Source organism: Euwallacea fornicatus, chromosome 9, assembly GCF_040115645.1.
Source record: "Euwallacea fornicatus isolate EFF26 chromosome 9, ASM4011564v1, whole genome shotgun sequence".
NCBI classification, from domain to species: Eukaryota; Metazoa; Arthropoda; class Insecta; order Coleoptera; family Curculionidae; genus Euwallacea; species Euwallacea fornicatus.
Window position 1 is genome coordinate 2,089,467 of NC_089549.1, and position 21,408 is coordinate 2,110,874.

A 21,408-nucleotide genomic window follows, 5' to 3' on the forward strand; every position below is an offset into this window, starting at 1 on the left:
AATATTTATGTTAAAACACTTAACGTTTCGACACGTGTTGGCCTGGTTTCTATCGCGTTAGATCGATTTTTATTAGAATTTTATATTTAGGACAAAAATATAATTGGAATGTTATCGGACATAATATAATTGGATCACAGCGTTAAAGAAAGTTATGCTTCCTCCTCGTAGCTAAACAAAAAAATTACATACAAGAGATCTTACGGTATATACGGGAATTTACGTCAAACGCAGTAACGTTCTGTTTAAATCGCGCTCTCTAGATGTTTTTTTTTAGTGTTGCTTTTCAATGACAATCGATACGTTCAGTGTGAATATGGGGATCTTTTCTTTCATTTTTCCTACAAATCAGAGTGAGATACGAGAAATATTGCTGCTAAGATCTTGTATCCAGAAAATTAGAATTGTCCGTGACGTCATGTGTCATTGTGACTTATTGTCATTGTTGTGTCATTGTGTTACTGTTGTTTCTTGTATTAGCAAAAAAAAATCCACTCAACTCAAAAATTTTTAAAATAGTAGCTCAGTTCTCAAGCAGTGTAGTGTACACAAAGTTCTCATATTGGAAACCGTATTCTTTGTTAGAAATTCCAATAATAAAAAAGTGTCGTGTTTAATGTGATAGTAAAGAAATTTTCCTTTTGCATCAGTGAAACTAAACTTGCTTAGTGTGTTGTGGCATTGTAAGACTGACCTATGGGTTTAGGCTCGAGATTATAGCACGTTGTTAGGACTCAGTTTCAGTAAAATGCTTCTGTCAAACGCCAAGACATGGACTATTGTATTAATTTTATATATTCTACCAAAATGTACATTCAGTGTTGCTATAGGAAACAGAGAATTGACATCAAAGACATTGTTTCAAGCGTTGGTTGCAAAATTCCCTCAAGTAGAAAACACTACTTTACGAGAAACTTTAAGTGAGATATTTATCTCCTCGTGTAGTAATTGGACTGCCATAGAAAATGCAAAACCAATCATTCCGGACAAGGACTATGTGCCATGTCGTTTATTATATGAGAGTATCGATTCATTTCTCACAAGTGTTGGGAAACAATATGTCTTGTCTAAGTCCTTTGTTGATACTATTATGAGCAGCAAACACTCCTTACAAGATATATGTATCGGCAATAAAAGTTTTTCATCCCATTTTTCAGCCTTATCAACCAAGAAGGATCTTTCAGCTTATTTAGAAGAAACCATTTGTTTATTTTCTTGTATAGATACATCGAAATCTCTTATTAATCAGTCTTTAAACATGTCTATAGATACTTGTAATGTTGCCTATTTCTTTGCCACTTTTGATGTACCCAAATTTCTTGCGGACTCTAAATCTTCATTGAAAAAATCCAATTATCAAACCAAAGAAGAGAATAAAGACCCTTTGCTGAAAGTATCTGAAGATCAAGCAACTGCTCCTAAAGTTGAATCTAAGGTGGGAGATGATGATAGTCCATTGTCTGTGGTTTCTCAAGCAGGATTTCAGAAATCAAAACAAAAGTATACAAATAAAAAAAGTTTAGGCCATATGAAAGATGAGCAACAACCATTAACAGATAAAGCAAATGAGAAATCCACTCAGGGGGAAAGTGTTAATGGAGTATTGGCAAATAAAAGTCAAGACAATAAATTAAGCATTGATGAGGGCAAAATTGAGAATAAGAATGATATAACTGAGGCATCTGTGGAGAATGTGGCTGTTATATCAAGCATTAAACCTGAGATCAAACCTATTGGTAAAACTGAGGTTCTTCAAGATGAAAAATCCCTAAATAGGTAAGCATTAGACAGTTATGTTGACATGATAGCATTATATAGTTACTTACATATTTATCAGTCAGTTAATCAGGATATCTTACTATATTTTATTTTATTTTTTTTCAGTCCTGCCAAAGATTTGTCAAATGCTGATAAAACTGCGGTAGAGTCAGATAATAACAATAATAGGGAAAACCAAGGAGACATTTCTCTAGATAATGATAATGAAAAAGATGAAGCTGACCCTGGTATAATTGGTGATGAATCAGAAACTGCAAAACAAGAAGAAAATGTCCAATCTATTCATTCTCACCAGACTGGTAAGGATTGTGTATATTAACATTTTTCCCAACTCTTCAGGAGTTTTTCTGTAACATTTTGTGATGGTTTTATAATGGAATTTTTATATTTCAAAGAATGTAAAAAATATATGTTTACAAAGTTTTATCACCATTTTTTTTTGCAAAATTAACAAACTTATCTAAGTGTTGAATTACATACAAAAAAAATAAGCTCCAATTCCTTGTTAAATTTGTTCACTTGGGTAATAGTTATTTATATTAGGTATATTTACTTACTGATAGTTATGTTGAATGAAAGCCAGGTGCGTGTTGCGAATTTTTCAAGTTGAGCGTACAAATATCTGTAAAATTTTGCCTTTTAGAACCTAAAAAACCAAAACCCAATACTCTGGATGCAGATGAACCAGCGAGTAGCGTCAATATTGTCGACGATGATATGGACGGCGATTCCTATTTCTTCTCCTATTTCACTGTACTCATGTGCTTAGTTATTGTTGGATATGTTGGGTATCATAACAGGCAAAAGGTATGAGTAACGCGGTTGTCAAGTTATGTGTATTCAATAATTAAGTTAAAATAGTATTCTTGATGTTAAAAAAAATGTTAACATAGGGCTATTTTTTTAAGGTTCTTGCTCTTCTTCTCGAAGGAAAAAGAGGCAAACGAAATGGAAGGAACGTTCGACGGCCGAATTCGGCTAACTACCACAAATTGGATAGTAATCTAGAAGAAGCTATGTCATCGTCGTGTACAAAAAACACTAGTAACGTGATTTATTAAGAATTTTTGGACTTCAAATAATCTATTATGCAATGTTTGGCGGAAAATTAAATTGCCTTTCAGTGTATATATATCTTAAGTAGTTACTTGTTTGGGTTTACCTACCCATCGAATTATAGTAACTAAAGCGTTAAATCCACCACCTTATAATAATTTAAATAATTTCCAGATGTTTGCAAATTATAGTTTCTTGTTAGAACAATAATATTGTTTTTCATTTAAAAAAGAAATATATCACATTTTCTTTTACAAAACTTAATACTGCAAATAACCTCATAATGTGTATATACATATACCAATTTTTGTGATATACTTGTAGTAATGTATTTAATAAAAAAAACAAACATTTCCAGGCATTTCATTTTTAAGATTAGCAGGTACGAGATGCTGATCATGAAGACTAAAAATAAAATTATCATCTTTTTATCACCCGTGTGTATTTGAACGAGTATTGAGAAGCATTATTGCAGAAGCGATCTGACTATAATAAATATAACCTTTGTAACATAATATATTTACGTATAACAAATAATTTTGTTATATGTAATATTTTGTTTTCCAAATCATATCGTAAATGACCAGGTAGGTAGTTAAGGCGGTCCGTATATTTGAAAAAAATTTAAGAAATAATGTATAATAAACCAATTTATTTTTTCTTCAACAATATTATAAACATTATACATCACAGTCTGTAACAATGATAAAGAGAAAAACCTCTATTACTTATGTATAAAATGGAAAAATAAGAACAATTTATTGATAACTTAAAAGTCTATTGTTTGTCCTACTTGAACTACCTGCGTATAACTATCTACACTATATTAATCTTGCGGATCCGTAATGTTTTCTACAAGAATTTTTAAGCATGCATATTGGCAAAAGGCACAATTTGCATAAAAACCTGAGTAAAAAAAAAATAAAACAAAAATCAGTTTCCTAAAATTTTTCTTCCATAAAATGCTTCAATATTACCAGGGTCACTTTAAGCAAGTAACTAATCATAAAAAACCTATTTTTTACTGTTTGACTTCCATAGGTATCTATACTCTATACACACCCTGATTAACCCTTACCATGACTACTAAAAGTTAGATATCATTTTTTGCTATAAAATCGCCTCAATTCCCATGGACCATGTAAGAAACCCATCGGTACTGATTGTAGCAAATGCTTCATCACTGTAGGTGTTTGAAGTACTTACCATACCTCCAAATTCTAGTTGTGTTTTATCTTAAAAGAGAAAACGAAGTGCAAAGTTGAGACAATGAAGCAATAACCTACATCAGTGTAGAAACCTTGGAAATTCAGCCAGGTCTTACCTAAATTCCATTTTAACCCAGTTGTGCTAGCTATACAAGGAGCTCCTAAAGGAATTAAAGCACACCATCCCTCTTTGTCTCGTAATGTTTTTGGAATACTTATCCTGTGATTTCCAGGTGATAAAAGGAAAGTTAAAGAATTTGTGGCAATCTGGAAAATTTTAATTGTTGACATAAAAGATAGCGCCTTATACATAGTGTTTATATTGGCGATAATTTGGTCAAAACGTCCAGAGGTGTCTCCTAAAACAAACACCATGTCTATCTAAAAAAAAATGCCCAGACAGAAAATTAATAATTTCTGAGGAGATAAAATGATTCTACTATTATTACCTCAATGCCCTCGTTTTGGCAATGCGTATGCATTTCTTTAAGAGCTTTAGTAAAATCAGTCTCATGTTGATTGGGCGTTTTGATTATTTTAGAGTTTCTTTCAACAAAATAATCAAGAACTTCTTCAGATAAAGAATCCAAATCCCCAGTTATTAAATTTGGAGAAAATATGTAGGAATCTTCACATTCATGGGCTTGCAGCCAGTTTAACCACCTACTCGTCCCACCATCCACAGTAACCCGAATTTTTGCTTTGGAATAGATATATTTTTAATATATTATGCGCTTTGCCAAAAAGTTTTTAACTCACCATGGGTCCACAAATTAACTAAATATCTATGGTCAACATTCAAGTTAAGTTGGCAGTTAAGCACCATAATGGCATAATCTTTACTTCTGAAGTTTTCAAAAATATCTTCACAGGGAGTCCAGGTTGTACAATTCTTTTCAATTTTACTCATTATTGTTTTAAATAGACAGTTAAAACTGCAACAAAGAATTGTTATGTGATTAATTGGAAAGTAATATGGTCAATGCAATAATAAAGTGCATATTTTTATGAATGCAAGATTAAGTGCCAAGCATATGATGAGCACAACAATAAAGTGACCCATTGTCAGGCAGAAATGTTATTCTGCTGGCCACATTCAATCTTGGTCTTAGTTCTGTGGTCAACAACAAACCGTGTGACAACCATTAACATTTTAATAAATTTGTAGATAGGTGCCAATTTCATTTAAGTACCAATAAGTACCTAAGATGAAAATATGTGTTTGTAATAAATTAAATAATAGAACTTTCCACTAGTTTTAGAACTTTTTTGATACTGCATCAAGTACTAACAAAGAGATTAATGTTTAATATCTTCTCTTTAGAAAAAACCACATGAATTTGAAGAGGTTGTGTGATCCACTTATAATATAATGTAACTTTATGATAAAATTAGGAAATTACAATACAATTAAAAGTATACAAATGATCACTTACCATGAAACTCAGTAAACTATGTTTTGGTTAAAATATTACTATTTTTCTAATAATTGGATAAAAAATAGTAAATACACTATCCTTAACTGCTTCAATATGAACTCAATTGAAATGAATACTCCTTATTTTTAAATAAGACCTTAAACCACAACAAACTTAGAGGGTACTTAGTCTTGACTACAATATCGGATAATGTTTATAAAACATATATGCTAGAAAATAGCTTTCATTTTCCCTGAAGACACTTTCTTCGCCTTCGTACAGTTTGAAGAATATGGAATGAGGTTAAGGTTAAAAGTCCTTTTAAGTTGTAAACAAAAATAAAATATCTCATATGTTGTCATAATATCCTTGACTACAGACATCCACCAATGAATGTTAAGAATTTAAATTAGGTTGATAATTTCGACCAATCAAACTTCACGCTTTATTGATAGCTTTGCTTTTATAACATTAAAATTTAATGAAAATGTCAAATGTCAAAAGATCATGAGGCAGCACGTGCTCACAATTTCAAACAAAGCTATTAGGCATGTTAATTATACGTCTAATGTTAAACGTTCTCAATTTTATGGCCATTTCCGAATACAGTGAACATTTGTGAAAAAATTACAGTGTTATACTTCTAGAGTCATTTTGCCGTTCAAATTTTTTCCGTCGTAGGTGTTTGTGGTTGTTTTTCTAAATAATCTAAATTCTTTATGCAATTTAGAGCTGATTTTTTTCTAGCTGGCTATACTTATTTCGTCATATATCACATAATTATATTGATTAATAAATATAATTTAGACACTTAAATATATACACAAATCATATTAATATTAAGATGTTTTTTAGTAACTGAGCACTCTGAATGACGTCAGACCTACGCAGACCTTTTCATATGTCATTAGTGACAAGAAGTGCATTTGCATGTGACGTTTCTTAAAATGACAAAAAACTTTACACGTACTAAGTTTTTATTTATTGCTGAGTATTTAAAAATTTTAAAAGAAAATTTAATACTTTGAGAAATTCGTAAATTAGAGACTTAAGGGAAAATCAGTGTTTAGGTCCCCATAAGAGGCTCTACCATGACGAACGTAGAACAACCATGTTATACTTTGTTAAATGTCTCGTCAGACACCGAACCATTCAATGAAATGCATTTAAAAAGCGATTTAGGTAAGAAAACTATTATATTAATATGCAGAATAAGTAATAAAACGATTTGCTACCTTTGAAACAAACTGACATTTCTCTAATATCACATACTGGATTATTACTTCACAGAAAAGGGTGATACGGATCAAAAAATTGAAGCCCTTAAAAAAACTATTCGCATGATACTAGCAGGAGAAAGGCTACCTCCTGGTTTTCTTATGATCATTATCCGGTACTTATTACCTCTGCAAGATCACTCTGCTAAAAAACTTCTTTTAATCTTCTGGGAAATTGTCCCTAAAACAACCCCAGATGGCAAACTATTACAGGAAATGATTCTAGTTTGCGATGCTTATCGTAAAGATTTGCAACATCCTAATGAGTTTTTGAGAGGGTCTACCTTGAGATTTTTATGCAAACTTAAGGAACCCGAATTGTTGGAGCCACTTATGCCATCAATAAGGTAAGGGACAGTAATTTTTTGTTATTTGGATTAATTATAATTACAGTAAACCAGGAACCTATAGAAATAGCCAATTTAATGAATGTGTTATCAATATAACATATTATTGCAGTACCTCAACATGATACTTAATAATACATTATTATATTGTTACATTAATGTATACATATTATATACCTTACATTTATTTCCAATTACATTTTCTGTGGAATTTTCAAGATAAATTCTCTTATTTCAGAGCCTGTTTGGAACATAGACACAGTTATGTCAGGCGAAACGCCGTGTTGGCAATATTCACAATTTATCGTAACTTTGAATTTTTAATTCCTGACGCCCCTGAATTGATTTCCCATTACTTGGATGGAGAGCAAGATATGTCTTGCAAAAGGAATGCATTTTTAATGCTGCTACATGCTGACCAAGATAGGGCTCTATCCTATCTGAGCTCTTGTTTAGATCAAGTTACTTCATTTGGGGATATTTTGCAGTTGGTTATTGTTGAGCTAATTTATAAGGTTCGTTTTTTAATGACGATTATGAGCTTTGAGGCAGTGAAATTTGTATTAACTATTCAAAAATCTCCACTTTATCCAACTTTATATATACATATACATAAATTTCCTATTCAAAGTGAATACCATTGATAATTTAGACTAATTTTTCATTTTATTAAATCAAAGCTAAACATTTTCATAAAATCTACTTTTTATTGCTTGTTTACCTAACGATTTTAAATTAGGTTTGCCACACCAATCCTTCTGAAAGATCAAGATTTATCCGTTGCATTTACAACCTATTAAATTCAACAAGTGCTGCTGTTAGATATGAAGCTGCAGGTACTTTGATTACACTGTCGAGTGCTCCTACTGCCATCAGGGCAGCTGCTTCATGTTATATTGATTTAATAGTCAAAGAAAGTGACAATAATGTCAAGCTAATTGTCTTGGATAAGTTGGTTGGTCTTGGAGAACATCCAAGTTATAATAGAGTGCTGCAGGTAAAAAGTTTCATTAAATAATTTGATTCAAATGTAAATTTTGTTTGATTTTTTAAGGATCTTGTAATGGATATTTTAAGGGTCTTATCAAGTCCAGATTTAGAAGTCAGAAGAAAAACTCTGAATTTGGCTATGGATTTGGTGAATTCTAGAAATATTGAAGAAATGGTATTGTTCTTGAAAAAGGAGATTTCCAAAACTTTAGGTAAGTTTGGAAGATAATTAGAATATGCTCAATAAAGGACAAAAACTAAAACTCTAAAAATTAAAAATTCCTATGCAGATTCTGAACAAGAAGACACTGGGAAATATAGACAACTTCTTGTAAGAACGCTTCACACATGCTGTATTAAATTCCCAGACGTTGCCCCAACAGTCATTCCTGTTTTGGTAGAATTTCTTTCAGACACTAATGAATTAGCTGCTGTTGATGTTTTGGTGTTTATCAGAGAGGCCATACAGAAATTCGAAAATCTAAGACCATTAATTATTGAGGTATTTAACAGAAACTTAAAATTGCAATTATTATCTTGAAATTTTGCACTGTGTTGGCTAAGGAACACAATTAATTTTTTCAGAAACTTCTCGAGTCATTTAAGGATATTAAGGGGGCAAAAATACATAGAGCCGCTTTGTGGATTCTAGGGGAGTACGCTATTTCTATTCCTGATATAGAAACAGTAATAAAAGAGGTGTGTTTTATGTAATTACAAAATAAACTATTGTTAATGAATCGTTTTCAAGATTACTAAAATCCTCTTCATATGTTTCGTTTGGTCAGTAGTTTGATTCTGCTTATGGTTTTCGCCATTATTTGGCACTGTTTATAATTAAAACTAATTCTTATTATAACCTGTAATATTCCTTTTCCTAGGTCACTCTGGCACTAGGTGAGGGATCTTTAGTAGCTGCAGAATATCGCCTTAAACAGGGCGACGTCGATGAAAACAAATCTCAAAACGCAAACACTGGTCCCGTAGTGACTACTTTGGTAACATCAGATGGAACTTATGCAACTCAGTCTGCTTTCAGTTCTGTTAAGTAAGTTGTATCCTGTTTACGGCTCAATTTTTACCATGTTAATAAACTTATCTGGCAAATATATTTTTTGAAGTCTACAAAAAGTATCCTTCTGATAAAGCTGAAAGTTCTTACTTCTACAAAACATCTTAACAGGAAATCTACAAAGGAAAAACGCCCTCCTTTGCGTCAATACTTGGTTGATGGTGAATTCTTTATCGGTGCGGCTATAGCCTCGACTTTAACCAAATTAGCTCTGCGTTACGGTAATTTGGCTTCATTGGACCAGCGTAACAGATTTGATGCTGAAGTTATGTTGATTATGAGCGGGGTGATTCATTTGGGACAGTCAGGTGATAGATTATATTGTCCTAAACTTATTCACTGCTCTATTACGTCAATTTTTCAGGTTTAACTACAAAACCCATTACAAACGACGATCGGGATCACATTCTGTTTTGTTTGCGCGTAATTTCAGAGAGATCACCAACCATTATTGAGATTTTCACGGAATACAGCAGAAAGGCTCTTAAAGATATGTTGTGCGCTAAAGAGTTGGAAGAGGCAACTAATCAGAAAGCCAAAGAGAAAACCGGTAAGTGGACATACAACTATTGCAAAAAGTTATCGTATTCTTTTGTAAATTCTGATTGTGATGCAAAATGGTAAAGCAGATTTTTAGAGACGAATTAATGGTATAGTGTTTGGGGTCTTAAGACTTTCATTTACGATATTTTAAAAATTCATATTTTGAGTAATAAAATATGTTTCTAAGGGACTAAAATTCAAACCGACGATCCAATTAACTTCCTGCAACTTGAAACTGATAAAGGCGGTGAGCTGGGTGAGAATGTATTTGAAACCTCACTTTCTCAAGCGCTTGTGGGAGGAAGAACCGGAGCTACAGATGCTTTAAGCACTAATAAATTAAATAAAGTCACACAACTTACTGGTAAGTAATAAACAACCTCTTCTTTGATAATAATATTAGCGATACGAGTTCTTTTACTGGAGGTTTAATAACATGAATTTAATAATGTTTAGGATTTTCCGATCCCGTCTATGCCGAAGCCTACGTGCATGTCAATCAATATGATATCGTATTGGACGTTCTAATAGTCAACCAAACCAATGATACTCTGCAAAATTGCACTTTAGAATTGGCAACTTTGGGCGATCTAAAACTAGTTGAGAAGCCTCAGCCTGTAGTTTTGGCTCCTAAAGACTTTTGCAATATTAAGGCCAACGTCAAGGTACTGTGCGTTTGTAATTTTCTTCGGGATTTAGAGGTTTTATACCCTTAGGTAGCTTCAACTGAAAATGGCATAATATTTGGTAACATTGTCTATGACGTGACCGGAGCAGCTTCAGACAGAAACGTTGTGGTCCTTAATGATATTCATATTGATATTATGGATTACATTGTCCCTGCAAATTGCAATGATACTGAATTTATGAGAATGTGGGCCGAGTTCGAATGGGAAAATAAGGTACATTTTCCAAGTTAAGAATTTTAATCATTGAAATTAATCATCTCAGGTCACCGTAAACACCCAACTTACCGATTTGAATGAATACCTAAAAAATCTGATCAAAAGTACTAACATGAAGTGTTTAACTCCGGAAAAGGCTCTTTCGGGGCAATGTGGTTTCATGGCAGCAAATATGTATGCTAAATCTATTTTCGGTGAAGATGCCTTAGCAAACTTGAGCATTGAGAAACCTTTTAATAAACCCGAATCTCCTGTTCAGGGGCATATTAGAATACGGGCTAAGAGTCAGGTAATAATCACAATTCTGGTTAATTTTTCGGTTTAACTGGTTTTGTTTTAGGGGATGGCTTTAAGTTTGGGGGATAAAATTAATAGCAGTCAAAAGGCCACTCATCAAACTAATAAAGTTGTTGCCGCGTAAATAAATATATTTTAAATTTTGCTTGCCGTGATTACGGTATTATGTTATTCAACTATATATTATTCTAATTAGAATTATTAATATTTCAATTGTTTCATTAAGGTGGTAAGCAAAATCTGTATGTAAATAAAAAATATAGCTATTTAAACTGTTTCGTTTTATTTTGACCTTACCGGTAATTTGACTAATACTAGATCCTTATTTATCTAGATGGTCTAGGTCCTGAAATTAAATACAACCTGAAAATTGCCGTTCTTTATACACTTGAGTGTGCAAGGTGACTTTTCAAGCAGCCTTCGCAGGTATGCGTAATGTTTGTATTTTACATAAAATGTTGACACCCTGTATTTTTGTGAGCATTAACATTTTGAATAAGTGCCAAAGGAGGAAAAAATTATTTCTTGCAACCTTATTTGTTGGTACAAGGCCTTCTCCAATTTTGCTATTCTTTGCAATTTTTCTATAAAAATGTTATATAGCGATATATATATATATATATATATATAATTTTTTTTCAAAAAGAAACTCTCCGGCCGGGAATCGAACCCGGGTCTCCCGCGTGACAGGCGGGGATACTTACCACTATACTACCGAAGACTTGTATTTTCGAACGCCTATTTCGTGTCATTAATATACAGACACTATTTAAACGATAAGAAATTCAAATAAAAACATAATGTACATAAAATTTAACAAGATTATCCACTTAGATGAATCATGTACATATGTAGGGTGTTAAATTGAAAACTTCCCACTACTATTGCCTCTAAACGGAATAAGTTTTTAAAAATTCGTCGGAAATATCAAGTTTGTTATCGAGGGAGACAAATTTTCTATAAAATTCACTGAAATATAACATTCACAATTCTTTCAACCCTCTATTGCACAGTGCCACCCTCTTAAATATCTTAAAGATGAAGAGAATTAAGTGATACATCATTTTAAAAGGCTTTTCACCTGCTACAATTTGGTACCCTTATTTATTACGTTCGACTGTTTCGTTATCAAGTTACGTGTCTTTCAAACATATCTTATTATTATAAATTTGTTATAATAAATCTCAGTATCCAAAGAAAAGATATATTAATCATTAAAACAAATGTTTATCAATCTAATAATTTAATCGGTCTTCGAAAAGAAACATCTATGTAAAAAATGATTTTTTTTGCTTATTTTTTTTGCAATGGAATGCCGTTTCGATGAATTTTGATATTATCTACCATAGAAACTATAATTTATTTATCTGTGGCACTGGTGGACGTTAATAGGCATTCAAATCAGTTAAAATTTATTGCGATAATTCGTGTGTTATTGTGAGTAATTTTAAAAATGGTATTTGCGATTCAGCAAAGAACGAGGAGCAAGGAAAATGCGCGAGAACAGCGAAAGTTTTTAATGCAAGAAATCCTAATTTGAATGTGAGTCACAGATACGTTTTGGATTTAACTCACAGTTAAGAGCGAATGCACAAAAAAATTTAATATTCATTACGGAAAAAAACGGCTAGAATTTCGAATTAATTTCGACACGAAAGAGAACACTACACAGTGGAAACACGAACACACAAAAAAAATTCAATATTAATTCCAGTGAAGAACTCAACGTTCATTGTTGAAAAAAATCGTCAAAACAGGCAGAGTTTCGAGTTACTTTCGATTGGGGCCAGAGGCGTACGAAGTTGAGATTTGAAATACGAAAAAAAACCCTAAGGTTCGAAACAGCTCAAGTTACGATATCATTCCTGTTCCGAAGAATGATATCGTCTAAAGGTTGTCTTAAGTACCTTCGAAAAAGCCAAAATCCATTCTCATTGACCTGACAAAATTTAACTGCGAACAAAAACTCAGAACTCACCCCTAAGCACCAAAAGCGCGGGCCATAATTACGTCAGCAACATCAACTTTTACTCTCTAAGTCTTGGATATACTAACGGCGAACCTTAAAAATCTTTAGAACCAAAGAAAACCCGATTTTCCCGATCATTAATGGAGCGCGAGTTATGAACGTCTTGCTCATCGTCGTGCTAGTTAAGTTTGAGGTTCAGCCAAACTATTTTTTTAAAAATTTATTTTACAGGAAACAACACAAAATGTAACTAACAATACGGTTACAAATATTATCATCCTTAAATCTACGTTTTTCCCTATTTATATTAAAATATATGCTGACCATGCATAAGGCTTCCAGAACATTATGAACTTAATATTAAATCGCAATTAGGGGTAATACGTTTTCTAATCGCAAGTTCTAGATGGTAGTAAACACTACGCAGTTTCTTATTATTTAATTATTAAGCAAATTGCTGTGATATAACTTGCTAACATTCAAATGAATCACCTACGAAGTGATATCGGTACTACCTGCCTTTTGTTATGGTACAGCTGATCGGCCGTAGAAACGACACGTGCGACGTTTCCAGATTTAGCAAAATGTGAGAAGTTTCGAAGTCAAGACGGCAAACATATCCCGATGAAGTAAAAAATATATTTCCTATTGCAAAGATAACTGTGTCGAAAAAGAATTCGAAAATTTTTTCGAGCACAATATTAATTGAAAAAAGACTAATTAAAATTGAAAAATAATTTCGGGTCAAACCAGGGGCGCACATAGTTGACACCTGAAATGCAAGAACATTAAACTTTATTTCGTATATTACAATTAAAACTCTTGAATCTATGTTGATCCCGGATACTACAATTCAGGTCGTGGAGCCCCGGAAAGGCACTTTTCGAACCTTCATTTTTAACGTGGAAAAATCGCAAAAATTAATTTGTCTCCGTATTTCGAATTTCTTTTTTTGTCCTTCTACCACTCGGCTGAATTATCTAAGAATCGATACCGGTACGAGTCATAAGACGAATGAAAACAACGATACGACACCCTTCGAAGGTTTAAATAACTTCACGCTTTTTTTGCGAGCACACAGCTCATCGGCCTAACCATGGAAACGATATGGGAGACGAAATAATATACAGCGTGTATACACTTGGTGAAGGACATATAAAGGGTGACGAAAACCATCTAGGGTGATCACCAACGCAGAAAATAAAATTAAGCGAGATTAAATTAGGTGCTAACAAAGAAACAACAAGCGAGAATAACACTTACTAATTAATTAAATTAACTTATGTAAATTGTTGGTTTAATTTTTTTTCATTTAATCTGCTATCATAACAAATGTTCAAAGTGTTTACCATTTTCCTGTATGCATAAGTTCATCCTTTTTAAGAAATTACATTGTACTCTAAACAATATTTCAGGGGTATTCTTCAATAATTCCACTTCATGAATTATTGTTGCCTCCAATTCTTGTCGCGTATGAACTGAAGATGCATAAACTTTTGATTTCAAGGCACCCCATAAAAAAAAATCACAGAGTGTCAAGTCTGGTGGTCGAGCCGGCCAATTCACAGGTGCATCACCAAACGCCGATCATTTACCGCAAATAAATCTTTTGGAATTATGATTCGTTTGGAATCCTGCAACAAAAACTGTCGCTCAGCAGTCACTGAGAAGAGAGATTTCAGTTACTATTTATTTATTTTAGGCAGAGCACACACTGCACTGTCCCATGTTACGTCTGCCTATGGCTTTTTTTCAGTCACAGAAATTTTTAATTAATTTCAATAAGAGCTCCTTTCAAGTACATCTTTCATCGATCATGCGACTCCTTCCCAACCGAGCGCAATCCGGGCAAGGTAATGACAAAATTTGTCGAAATGGCGTTCCATTGCTAACAAAATTAAACAATAAAACATTCATATCCTACTGAAACATTTCCTTCCGAGGACCGAGGAAATTTATTAAATCGATAAACATTTACCTCAGAGATTAATGCGTCTTTCCTTTTGATGGTAAATCGATTCATTACAACAGTTTCCTAATGATAAGACATGTTTGACTTTAAAAAAATCGTAGTTCAACGCTATCAAAACACCAATTAAAAATTATTTTAGAATGATCAGACACCTAAATTGAGAACGCAACAGTTGAATATAACAAATAAAGTACTGCAATGTGGGGAATAAAAAGCCCTTTAAAATTGCGTGTCACTTATCCCCTTTTACCGCACTACTCTACCCCGTAGAGTCAAATGAAACATTTGAGAGAATGGCTCTGCAAGGTGGAGGGTTGAGAAAGGTGTGGTTAATTTTATATAAAAATTGTTCCCACTCGATAATAAAATTAACGTTTTTCTGCGATTTTTAAAAACTTGATACGGTTTCGAGATAATTGGGGTGGGAAGTTTTCAAATTGACACCCTGTATGAATAATGTTACTTTATTTTTTATGTTCGCCATTGAATAGCACGATTCCCGGATGACCTGTTGCGCAATTAATTTTAATTAATGTGATGGTATTCCAATGATTTTTCCAGAATTATTATGATTCAGAATTACCCCAAATTGAAGATTGGCATAAACACAAATTCAACCTGAATAATTATATTTTGCAACTGTAACAGTGATCATATACGAATATGGTCTTCAAAATTGGTCTCAACAAGACAGAAACTGCAAACGCAACACACTCATCAGTGTCAGCTTATTGACCCACTCATATCTATTCCTCGTCTTCTTCATCATCGTCGTCATCCTCTTCTTCATCAACCTCCACCTCATCCTCTTCCAAATCATCATCTTCTTCCTCCTCGTGCTGCGGTTCTTTTAACAGAGCGTCGTCAGCTTCAATGTCGTCACCTTTGGCTACTTCCTCTTCACCTAAAATCCAAATAAGAGTTTTTGTGTTTGAGATTGTTAAAAAATGGGTACCTTCGGGAGTGTCAGGGTCTCCAGGTTTCTTGCCTGGACGTTCCCCGCACCATCTAGGCAGCCTCCCTGAAGATAGAAAAGTTTAAGTTTCATTATATTACGACGATTAGTAATGTTACTTCTAGGTCTCTCCATGAATTCTTGCATTTTGTCCTTCCAGCTTCTTTCGAGGTTCTCCAGGTAAAGAGAGTCATATCCCTAAAACATGGGTACTTATGTAGTTTCTATTTATTTGTTTTACGAAAATCGTTTTCCTACCCCTTGGAATAGCTTCTGCCTCTCGTCAAAGGACCTGATATCCACACGCCTCTCATATTTTGAGGCCAGCATAATTTTTGGCTGTAAGTGGATAATTAATTATTTACAATGGTTATATCTTGTGGATAACGTACCGGATGAAGACCCGTCAATGCTTCAGGATCCAGTCCTTTTTTCAGTGCCTTATGCCTCAATTGCTGTCTCTGCCTTTCTTTCAATTCTTTCAGCTGGAACCATTTTGATTATTTAAGGTGATCAAGTTATCAGAATTCTCAACTTACATCGTACTCCTGCCTTTTCATCCTCTCCTGCATGTCATACTTTTCAGTTTCCAACTTAACAATAGCCTCCCACAGTTCAGTTGCTTTCTCTTTGAGCTTGTCGATCGCCACCCCATCTAGAGCCAAAGGCTTGATTCTAATGGAAAGTGAGATTTTTTTCTCTTCTTCTAGTTGCTCTTTAGTTTTGGTCCTTTCCAACTCAGCGTCTGTCAAGCTGGCCTACAAGCGGATAGAGTTCGTGTATAGGAAATTGATTGGGTGGTGATGGCCTACCGCCAAAGCCTTCTTCCTTATGACGAGATTCATGGTTTTGTTCTTGTGCTGTTCCTTCAAGGCGGACATCATCGCTTGCCTCTTCTTTTCGGCATCAATGAGGCGCTGCTTCTTCTCCTCTGCATCTCTAAGTTTCTTTTCCTCGATTTCTTTGACGCGCCTCTCCTCTTCCTGCTTCTTTCGCTCAGCTGTTGCCTTTTCTTCATCTGCTCTTGCGACCTTGCGTTTGGCTTGCTTTTCTTTTAATCTAAATGGTAATTGATAAGTGGGCCGAAATTGAAAAAAAAGCTTCATATACAGGATGTTGTAAATTACTAAGTCAATCCGCCAATATGCTGGAATATCTTCTGAAGTAAGAGGTAAATTAAAATTTTATAAGAATAAAAAAATTAAGGTAAAGGGACATTTAGTTGAAAAAATTGAACGCGTTCCCATTGGCGTGCGTAAAGAAGTGTTGGGAGGGTAGAAATGTGTTCATGATTCCCAAATTTCCCCACTTCAGTTAAAAAAAATTTTATCTAAATAATAGGAAAATTACGCTTATTTAAACAGTGTAGTACTGCAAAATTTCATGAAAATATGTCAAGGTACACCGAAGGAATTAACAAAATTAATTTTTTTAACGACTTTAATGCCATGCATAGGGAGTATAGAGCGCCAAAGAATAAAGTCGCATAAGGAAAGTCTATTTGTTTTCGCTCAAGGAATCTGCGGTTAGCGGATTGGCCTACTGCTTGAATCACTGTGTATTTAATGTTTAAGTGCGAACGGCGCAGGAACGTTGACCTGTATAATCGTCATTTAATTTCACCCTCTTGTGGCACTACGTTGGTACCACAAATCAAAGCGAGTTGCGCAGACAGTGTGGTTTTAGTTGCAGCGCACTTTGTGACCATTAACTTTGTACAATCCACCACGTAAGACTCAGACGTGCTGTTCGTTATGGGAAGTTATTTATAGATTGTCCTGTATAAATAGAATTAAATATTTTGAATCGTGGTTACTACAAAAATTCTGAAGTACAGTACTGTTACTTGATGTGAATACTGTGTACTTAATATTATCTTAATCCTGAAAATAATTTAATTCAGTTGTAATCGGTATAATTATTTTTATTGATCCGAATCAAGCTATTTCAGATAGTAGGAATTTGAGTATTTCACCTGTTTGCTTGTGAAAGAAACTGACAAATATCTGGATAAATAGCATAGCTGTGATTGTTTCAGGTAAGTAAATTGGTGCTAATTTTCACATAATATTGCTTCAAGGTGTGGAAAAATTTTTGCTGTTAAATCAAATTTATTCATATTGAAGTGAAGCAATATTTACTATATTTTACAATAATATTACTGATAAAGATTCACCACGTTTAATTATCTTCAATAGCAAATGATCGATCTACGCATTCAATAGCAATATTTCTACCTGATGCTGCTGCTTGTTAGGGGCGAGAAGAATACACACAAGTAAGGGTTGTTAGAGCGGGGCACAGAACCCCGCCCTTAATCCCGAGCCCTTGGCAAAGGGCTGATCTTATTATCAGTTAGTTTTAACTGCGAATACTGTGCAATTTCACTTCTATTACACCCTTTAGCTGGCTGTAAGGCTAGAATAGATGAAAAATTTAACTATCCATCACAAACTTCTAGAACGGATGCAGACAGTTGACCACTTCGCAGCTTTATGCTCGCCGAGACGAAGGTGTACGACAAGAGATCTTTTCACGCAATTCTTCGAAATGCCACAAGAGCCATTTTGGAAGAAATGAAGATTTAGTTTTCACATAGAATAAATTTCGACTTTTGCATAAACCATCTTGAGACGAAATTTTCAGCAAAGCTGCTTGAGTTTGTGGTACACACACCGGATAAACTATGGCCGGCAAATCGGCAACCCCCGGATTCGAATTGAATTATATACCATGCGGCACTGAATTGTCCCTTCTCTGTCGACTTTTTCACAAATTATTATTAAAAAAAAAATAAAATTTAAAAACATTAAATAGGAGAAAAAATACTATCTTTTGACGTTTTTTTTTATCGCTTTGAAAGACTGTGAGTGCAAAATCGAAAACAAACCAATTTCTTATCAATAAACAAGTTTTTTCATTGTTTATGTACTATTTAATTGATTGTGTATTGTATTTTTTTACAAAATTTATAACTATTTTTCTCAATACTAATCGATAGTTTTTGAATCACAACACACAATTGAATGTATTTTTGAGAGACCTTTAATTTGAGGTGTCACATGACCCATGTGTGTTTAAATGTCAATGTCAAATTTAAAAAATCGTCCATTTTGCGCCACCGCTGGTGTAAGCAACATTAAAAAAAAAAAAAACATCAAAAGAGGATATTTTTTTGTCCTATTTAATGCTGCATTTGAAAAAAAAATTAAGTTGAAAGAGGGAGGAGGGGTCAACTTAAAGCCGTGTGGTATAAACGCATAGAGAAAGGGCTTAAGCCTGCCCTTTTCACTGCTTCCCTATCGATTTATGTACATTTATGCATGAAAGTGGTTGGAGACAATCCTGGAACTTCCTATGGCCTTGTGCTCAAGCAAAACCACTATAAACCCAATGCTGTGGGAGCACGAACAAACCATCAACGTTTCGATCTTTTTCGGTCTCCCCCAGTGCTACTTAATTCTCAACTCGCTATTGTCATGATGCTCTTTAGAATTGAGTAAGTCGAAACGTTTCCCACCACTAAAGAGATTCTTAGAATGTTCTAGACATGTCCGGTTTCCAGGACATTCTTGTACGAGAAAACTTTTATGTGTTTTCGACAGAGATGATTTTTCGTTCTCCTAGAAAATCTGCGTCTTTATATTAAAACAAAATTTACTAGTATGAACATGTTTTAGTATGTGATGCTTGGATTTTTGCTCATTCTCTTTTGATCACACAATGTTCTAAGCGAAAAACTGTCAGAAAGGCCTTCTGGGGAGATAATCTGAACGAATGAACTCTGAGATGATTTCTGATCGCCAACTCTTAAACTTGAATCGTGGAAACAAATATTATTCCACTTCAGAAGTACGACGCTGGGAGCGTCTGGCCCAAATTTGGGCAGGAAGGTCCATTGGGCCGCTGTTTGTTGGAAGTTCCTTGCGAGACTCATGACACTTTATTTGACAACTCACCCATTTTTGACTAACGAGACACAAAATTCATATTTCCCTCCAAATTCCACTTAGCATTATTTCCAGATGCAGCCGGAAAGGATAAATAGCAGAGAATTTAAAAATGGCGGTGGTGGAAATGGAGGTACCTTTTTGGCCATAGGATTAGGTGCTGCGGCTGTGATTGGAGCTGTAGGATATGGAGTTTATTCGCTATTCAATGGACGTCCTATGCCGGAGCAGCCGCACCAATACAGATATGGAGAAAACAGAAGCAAAAATGGGTGCTGGACTACAGATGAAAAGTAGATAATTGGTGATAATTATGTATTTTTAGATCAGCATTAATGTGCGCTATTTGTCTTGAAAACTTGAGCTTCTCCGAAATGAAACACTTAAAGTGCGGACATGGATTTCATAAGAACTGTATCGCAGAGTGGTTTGCCAAAGAGGGGTACACCCACACCTGTCCCTGTTGCAGAAATCGACATATGTCCTTCTGAATACCTTCGACTTACCTTAACTTAATTATATATTCTCTATCACTTACTTTTTTAATTCCTCTTGTTCTTTAGTCCGTATGAGTCTCCATTCCGCAATATACTCCCGTAACTGTTCATCCAATTCCGACCTTTTCTGTTCTTGTCTCTTGATGAACTCTGGATCTCCACTATCTCCTCTTCGTGCAACAAATCACAAATTTAACATTTAATTCGACCACCGCATTCGATTACTTACTCTTCTTCTTCCATGATGATCACTGAATCGACACTCGAGGTTTGGTAAGATGTTGTAGGGTGTGGATATTGGTGTCAACTAATTAAGTAAGTCGATTTGTTCAATCAGAAGTGGATCAATGCTTATTTAATGCGCAAGAAATTTGGACTGGAGACAAAACGGACTTATTTTTAGATAATAGGGCATAAGTCTGCTATGAAATATTTCAATCACGAATCAAGCGAGGAATGAGTAGTGCTGATTAATTTAGACAGGTATGCTGGCATCAGTTTTTAAAATTTTAAAGGGGTGTTCATTGCTGCTGGTTTATGCAAGATTTTTTGGTGAATTTTAGAGTTTAATTTGATTTTTTTTTGTGTTAAAGAGAGGCTTAAAATTCCTATGGTAGTAATATTTGAGTGAGATTTAGTGAGTTTACGTTTTTCTGGTACTAGCAGACCGCGTTTCTCTTCTTGTAATGAATGTGCAGGCTCTATTTTATTAAACTGTTGTATTTCTTTTAGCTTTAATTGCCTTTCTGGTATGCTATTTCACTAGTTAAATATAAATAAAACAAGTTGATTTGCGTATTCTTTCTTTCACTGCTATACTAGAGGTAGTAAGAGATAATAAATTCATGGATAAAAAAAACCGGACAACATAGACATTAATCAATTTTAATTTTACATAGCTTTTTTTTTAGATTTATATCGATTATGATCACTTCTTTGACAAGTTGTAGTTGTAATTGATTTGTCGTCATACAGGGTGAAACTAAGAGGTGGTGTTTGATCTAGCTTTCTGGACACCCTGTGGAAGAATCTGAAGCCACTATGAGACATTTTTGTATGCAATTGTAAAGCTTTATGTTCCCTTAACATCCTTTGTGTTCATTCATAGCAACACACCTATCCTGAAAAGAATTATAATTTTTTTAACAAAAAGTTATAATTTATAAAAAAAAT

General features: G+C 34.0%; 4 protein-coding genes, 1 long non-coding RNA gene and 1 other non-coding gene across 7 annotated transcripts; 3 read left to right on the forward strand and 3 right to left on the reverse strand.

The window, feature by feature from the left end:
• Positions 1-319: 319 nt before the first annotated feature.
• On the forward strand, positions 320-3,188 carry LOC136341013 (trans-Golgi network integral membrane protein 1-like). Its single transcript, XM_066285576.1, has 4 exons — positions 320-1,776; positions 1,885-2,078; positions 2,423-2,586; positions 2,688-3,188. The coding sequence occupies exons 1-4, from the start codon at positions 749-751 to the stop codon at positions 2,838-2,840; spliced, it is 1,539 nt and encodes a 512-aa protein (XP_066141673.1). The 5' UTR covers positions 320-748; the 3' UTR covers positions 2,841-3,188.
• A 279-nt stretch (positions 3,189-3,467) lies between these two features.
• LOC136341023 (thiamin pyrophosphokinase 1) lies at positions 3,468-15,312 on the reverse strand. 2 transcript variants are annotated; one of them, XM_066285590.1, is made up of 5 exons: positions 12,871-15,312; positions 4,803-4,978; positions 4,493-4,743; positions 4,160-4,424; positions 3,468-4,070 (listed from the first exon to the last, which is right to left on the reverse strand). In XM_066285590.1, the coding sequence occupies exons 2-5, from the start codon at positions 4,951-4,953 to the stop codon at positions 3,946-3,948; spliced, it is 792 nt and encodes a 263-aa protein (XP_066141687.1). In that variant the 5' UTR covers positions 4,954-4,978; positions 12,871-15,312; the 3' UTR covers positions 3,468-3,945. The 2 variants fall into 2 exon arrangements, with proteins under 2 accessions (XP_066141687.1, XP_066141686.1); XM_066285589.1 differs by lacking the exon at positions 12,871-15,312 and adding an exon at positions 5,480-5,933.
• On the forward strand, positions 6,398-11,164 carry betaCOP (coatomer subunit beta). The gene is made up of 15 exons (XM_066285579.1): positions 6,398-6,643; positions 6,752-7,085; positions 7,324-7,600; positions 7,825-8,082; positions 8,140-8,287; positions 8,366-8,577; positions 8,661-8,774; positions 8,957-9,123; positions 9,259-9,455; positions 9,512-9,697; positions 9,878-10,054; positions 10,147-10,355; positions 10,407-10,592; positions 10,642-10,884; positions 10,936-11,164. The coding sequence occupies exons 1-15, from the start codon at positions 6,553-6,555 to the stop codon at positions 11,014-11,016; spliced, it is 2,880 nt and encodes a 959-aa protein (XP_066141676.1). The 5' UTR covers positions 6,398-6,552; the 3' UTR covers positions 11,017-11,164.
• TRNAD-GUC (transfer RNA aspartic acid (anticodon GUC)) lies at positions 11,542-11,613 on the reverse strand. The gene has a single exon. It is a non-coding gene; the product is annotated as a tRNA-Asp (tRNA).
• A 133-nt stretch (positions 15,313-15,445) lies between the features above and the next one.
• On the reverse strand, positions 15,446-20,999 carry LOC136341021 (troponin T-like). The gene is made up of 9 exons (XM_066285585.1): positions 20,465-20,999; positions 20,277-20,405; positions 16,601-16,847; positions 16,328-16,546; positions 16,181-16,273; positions 16,047-16,127; positions 15,908-15,986; positions 15,789-15,854; positions 15,446-15,737 (listed from the first exon to the last, which is right to left on the reverse strand). The coding sequence occupies exons 1-9, from the start codon at positions 20,476-20,478 to the stop codon at positions 15,580-15,582; spliced, it is 1,086 nt and encodes a 361-aa protein (XP_066141682.1). The 5' UTR covers positions 20,479-20,999; the 3' UTR covers positions 15,446-15,579.
• Positions 17,504-21,025, forward strand: LOC136341028 (uncharacterized). Its single transcript, XR_010732424.1, has 3 exons — positions 17,504-17,826; positions 19,814-20,010; positions 20,064-21,025. It is a non-coding gene; the product is annotated as an uncharacterized lncRNA (long non-coding RNA).
• The last annotated feature ends 383 nt before the right edge of the window (positions 21,026-21,408 follow it).

What these genes read in the sequence shown, in the direction of transcription:
- LOC136341013 (XM_066285576.1), top strand. Translation starts at nt 749, where the DNA reads ATGCTTCTGTCAAACGCCAAGACATGGACTATTGTATTAATTTTATAT. An exon ending in GATGAAAAATCCCTAAATAG is followed by an intron (nt 1,777 to 1,884) that starts GTAAGCATTAGA and finishes ATTTTTTTTCAG; the next exon opens with TCCTGCCAAAGATTTGTCAA. An exon ending in GGTATCATAACAGGCAAAAG is followed by an intron (nt 2,587 to 2,687) that starts GTATGAGTAACG and finishes TATTTTTTTAAG; the next exon opens with GTTCTTGCTCTTCTTCTCGA.
- LOC136341023 (XM_066285590.1), bottom strand. Translation starts at nt 4,953, where the DNA reads ATGAGTAAAATTGAAAAGAATTGTACAACCTGGACTCCCTGTGAAGAT. An exon ending in AGTTAATTTGTGGACCCATG is followed by an intron (nt 4,744 to 4,802) that starts GTGAGTTAAAAA and finishes TCTATTCCAAAG; the next exon opens with CAAAAATTCGGGTTACTGTG. An exon ending in TGGGTTAAAATGGAATTTAG is followed by an intron (nt 4,071 to 4,159) that starts GTAAGACCTGGC and finishes TTCTCTTTTAAG; the next exon opens with ATAAAACACAACTAGAATTT.
- betaCOP (XM_066285579.1), top strand. Translation starts at nt 6,553, where the DNA reads ATGACGAACGTAGAACAACCATGTTATACTTTGTTAAATGTCTCGTCA. An exon ending in GCATTTAAAAAGCGATTTAG is followed by an intron (nt 6,644 to 6,751) that starts GTAAGAAAACTA and finishes ATTACTTCACAG; the next exon opens with AAAAGGGTGATACGGATCAA. An exon ending in AGTTCGAATGGGAAAATAAG is followed by an intron (nt 10,593 to 10,641) that starts GTACATTTTCCA and finishes TAATCATCTCAG; the next exon opens with GTCACCGTAAACACCCAACT.
- LOC136341021 (XM_066285585.1), bottom strand. An exon ending in GAACAAGAGGAATTAAAAAA is followed by an intron (nt 16,848 to 20,276) that starts GTAAGTGATAGA and finishes ATTACCATTTAG; the next exon opens with ATTAAAAGAAAAGCAAGCCA. An exon ending in TGAAAAGGCAGGAGTACGAT is followed by an intron (nt 16,274 to 16,327) that starts GTAAGTTGAGAA and finishes AAATGGTTCCAG; the next exon opens with CTGAAAGAATTGAAAGAAAG.